Source organism: Calidris pugnax, unplaced genomic scaffold (genome assembly GCF_001431845.1).
Source record: "Calidris pugnax isolate Ruff unplaced genomic scaffold, ASM143184v1 scaffold356, whole genome shotgun sequence".
Taxonomy (NCBI): Eukaryota; Metazoa; Chordata; class Aves; order Charadriiformes; family Scolopacidae; genus Calidris; species Calidris pugnax.
The window spans coordinates 57,247-60,150 of record NW_015091066.1 but is presented as its reverse complement, the minus strand read 5'-3'; the positions used below and the strand labels follow the sequence as shown (position 1 = coordinate 60,150).

The window sequence follows — 2,904 nt, the reverse complement described above, 5'->3', positions numbered from 1 at the left end:
GGACATGGGGGGATATGGAAGGACATGAGGACATGGACATGGGGACTTGAGAAGCATGTGGAAACATGGAGGGACATGGGGGACATGGGGGATATGGGGCGACAGGGGGGGACATGTGGACATGCGTGCTAAAGTGTCCCCTCTCCCGGGGGGCAGGTGGAGGCGGGGTCCCCGGGGTCCCCCCCGGTGCGGGCACAGATGACGGTGACACCGGTGGCCCCAGTCTCGGGGCGGTTCCTGCTGTTGGAGGGTCCAGGGGGACCCCTGCGCCCCGGAGATCTGCTGCGGCTGCAGCTGCGTGATGTGGGCCCCCCCCCGGCCCCCCACATCTACCACCTGCTGGTGAGACCCCCGGGGACCCCAACAACCCTCCTGCGACTCCTGACGCCCTGGGGACCCCTTGAGGACCCCTTGGGGCACCCCCACGACCCCCTGAAGCCCCCCCAGGCCCATCCCATGTCACACGTCCCATGTCACACGTCCTGTCTATGCCTGGGGCATGTCACGTGTTGCGTGGGGGCACGAAGATGTCACGTGTCGCATGCAATAGGTGGGCAGTGCATGTTGCGTGTCACGTGTAGCACATTGCACGTTGTGTGTGCACGTGGGGTGTTGTGCATAATGTCACATGTGCAGTCTGCATGTTCCGTGCACATGCCACGTCCAGTGAGGATGGTGTGTCATGTGTGGGTGTCACGTGTGCATGCTACACGTCTGGGCACATCGTCCCACGTGCATGTCACATGCCCTGTGTCACGTCATGTGTGTCATGTGCATGTCATGTCCTATCTGCACGTGACAAGGGGGTGTTGTATTTGTGTGTGCACATTTACTGTGTGTCATGTGTTGCATGTCATGTGTTGCATGTTGCACGGATGCATCATGTGTGCATATTCCACTGAATGTGCCTCTCATGTGCCATGTGTGCGTTGCGTGTTCATGTGCACATTGTGGTACATGTTACATGTATGTTGCATGTCCTGTGTTGTGTGGGAATAGCATGTCCCATGGGCACATTGCATCTCGCAGATCATGTGTGGCATGTTGTGTGTGCCTGTCAGGCATTGCATGTCACATGTGCATGTTGCATGTTGCAGGTCATGTTGCATTTGCATGTTATATGTTTTCTGTGCATGCCATGTCCTGTGTGCATGTTGTGTGCTGCATGTTGGGTGTGTATGTTTTCTCCTGTGTGCACATTGCGTGTCACATGTGCATGTTGGGTGTTGCATGTCATGTGTCACATTTCAGGTGTGTGCGCTGTATGTTGTGTCCTGTCTTACGCATGCATGTTGTGGGCTGCATGTTCCATGAGCATGCCATGTCCTGTGTGCAGATGCGTGTTGAATGTGCATGTCGTGTTGTGTTGCTTGTTGCACAATGTGTTGTATGCTGTGTATTGTATGTGCAGACTGTGTGTTGCACGTCCCGTGAGCATACCCCGTCCCATGTGCCCATCACGTGTCACATGTGCATATGGGATGTTGTATGTTGTGTATTGCGTGTCAGATGTGCATGTTGTGTGTTATGTTGCATCTTGGGGGTGTGAGTTGCGTGTTGAGTGTGCATGTTGCATGTTCCATGAGCATGCTGTGTCCTGCATGCACATCGCATGTTGCACGTGTGTGTCACGTTGTGTGTTGTATGTCCATACTGCATGTCATGTGTCCCGGGAGCGTGTCACATCCCACCCGCACGTTACATGTGCATGTCATGTCCCGTGTCCCCGTGTTGTGGTGCAGGCGGTGGCGCGGGGGCGGCTGGTGGCTGCTCGGGGAGTGCGTCGGGGGACGGTGACGGAGGTGACGCTGCCGGTGACCCCGGCCATGGCCCCACGGCTCCGGCTGGTGGCCTTCTTCCAGGCCGAGGGGCAGCTGGTGGCTGCCAGCTGGGCAGTGCCCGTGGTGAGCTCCTGCCACAGCCAGGTGCGGCACTGGGGGGACTGGGAGAACTGGGGGCAATGGGGATACTCAGGGGAGCAGGAGCACGGGGGGGGACTGGGAGGACTGGGAGCACTGGATGCACTGGGCAGCCTGGGAGCACTGGGAGGGCACTGGGCACAATGGGGACACGGGGAGCACTGGGGGGACAGGGTGGGGGGGCACTGGGAGCACTAGGAGCACTGGGAGGGCACAGGGCAGACTGGGTGCACTGGGAGCGCTGGGGGTTACTGTGCAGACTGGGGGCACTGGACGCACTGGGAGGGGACTGGGAGGGCACTGGTAGCACTGGCAGCACTGGGAGCACTGGGAAGGCACTGGGCAGACTGGGTGCACTGGGAGCACTGGGGGTACTGGGCAGACTGGGAGGGCGGTGGTGGCACTGGAAGGGGGTTACTGTGCAGACTGGGGGCACTGGACGCACTGGGAGGGGACTGGGAGGGCACTGGTAGCACTGGCAGCACTGGGAGCACTGGGAAGGCACTGGGCAGACTGGGTGCACTGGGAGCACTTTGGGTACTGGGCAGACTGAAGGCACTGGGAGGGCACTGGTGGCACCGGAAGCACTGGGAGGCCACTGGGCAGACTGGGTGCACTGGGAGCACTGGGGGTACTGGGCAGACTGGGAGGGCGGTGGTGGCACTGGAAGCACTGGGAGGGCACTGGGAGCACTGGGCACGCTGGGAGCACAGGTCTGATGGTGCGTGGCAGGTGCGGGTGGAAGTGGGGCGGCGGGGGTCCCCCCTGCGCCCCCAGACACCGCTGAAGGTGACGGGGAAGGTGACGCTGCCGGGGGCCCCCGCGGCCACCCTGGCCCTGTCGGCCACCGACGCCACCCTCCTGGAGCTGGAGCCACGGCACCGCCTGCGCCCTGCCCAGGTCACCCCAAAACTGAGACACCCCAAACCCTTCTGTGCCCCCCCCACCAGGTCACCCCCAAACCAGGGGCACCCCCAAATCCCCC

The 2,904-nt window shown here is 61.2% G+C and overlaps 1 protein-coding gene across 1 annotated transcript in view; it reads left to right on the top strand.

The window, feature by feature from the left end:
- LOC106896732 (complement C4-B-like) overlaps positions 1-2,904 on the top strand; it is a 27,265-nt gene that overhangs the window by 8,898 nt on the left and 15,463 nt on the right. Inside the window, exons 6-8 of the mRNA XM_014956930.1 lie at positions 135-342; positions 1,743-1,925; positions 2,652-2,869. Coding sequence (XP_014812416.1) covers positions 135-342; positions 1,743-1,925; positions 2,652-2,869 — 609 coding nt within the window. The remainder of the gene's footprint in view (positions 1-134; positions 343-1,742; positions 1,926-2,651; positions 2,870-2,904) is intronic.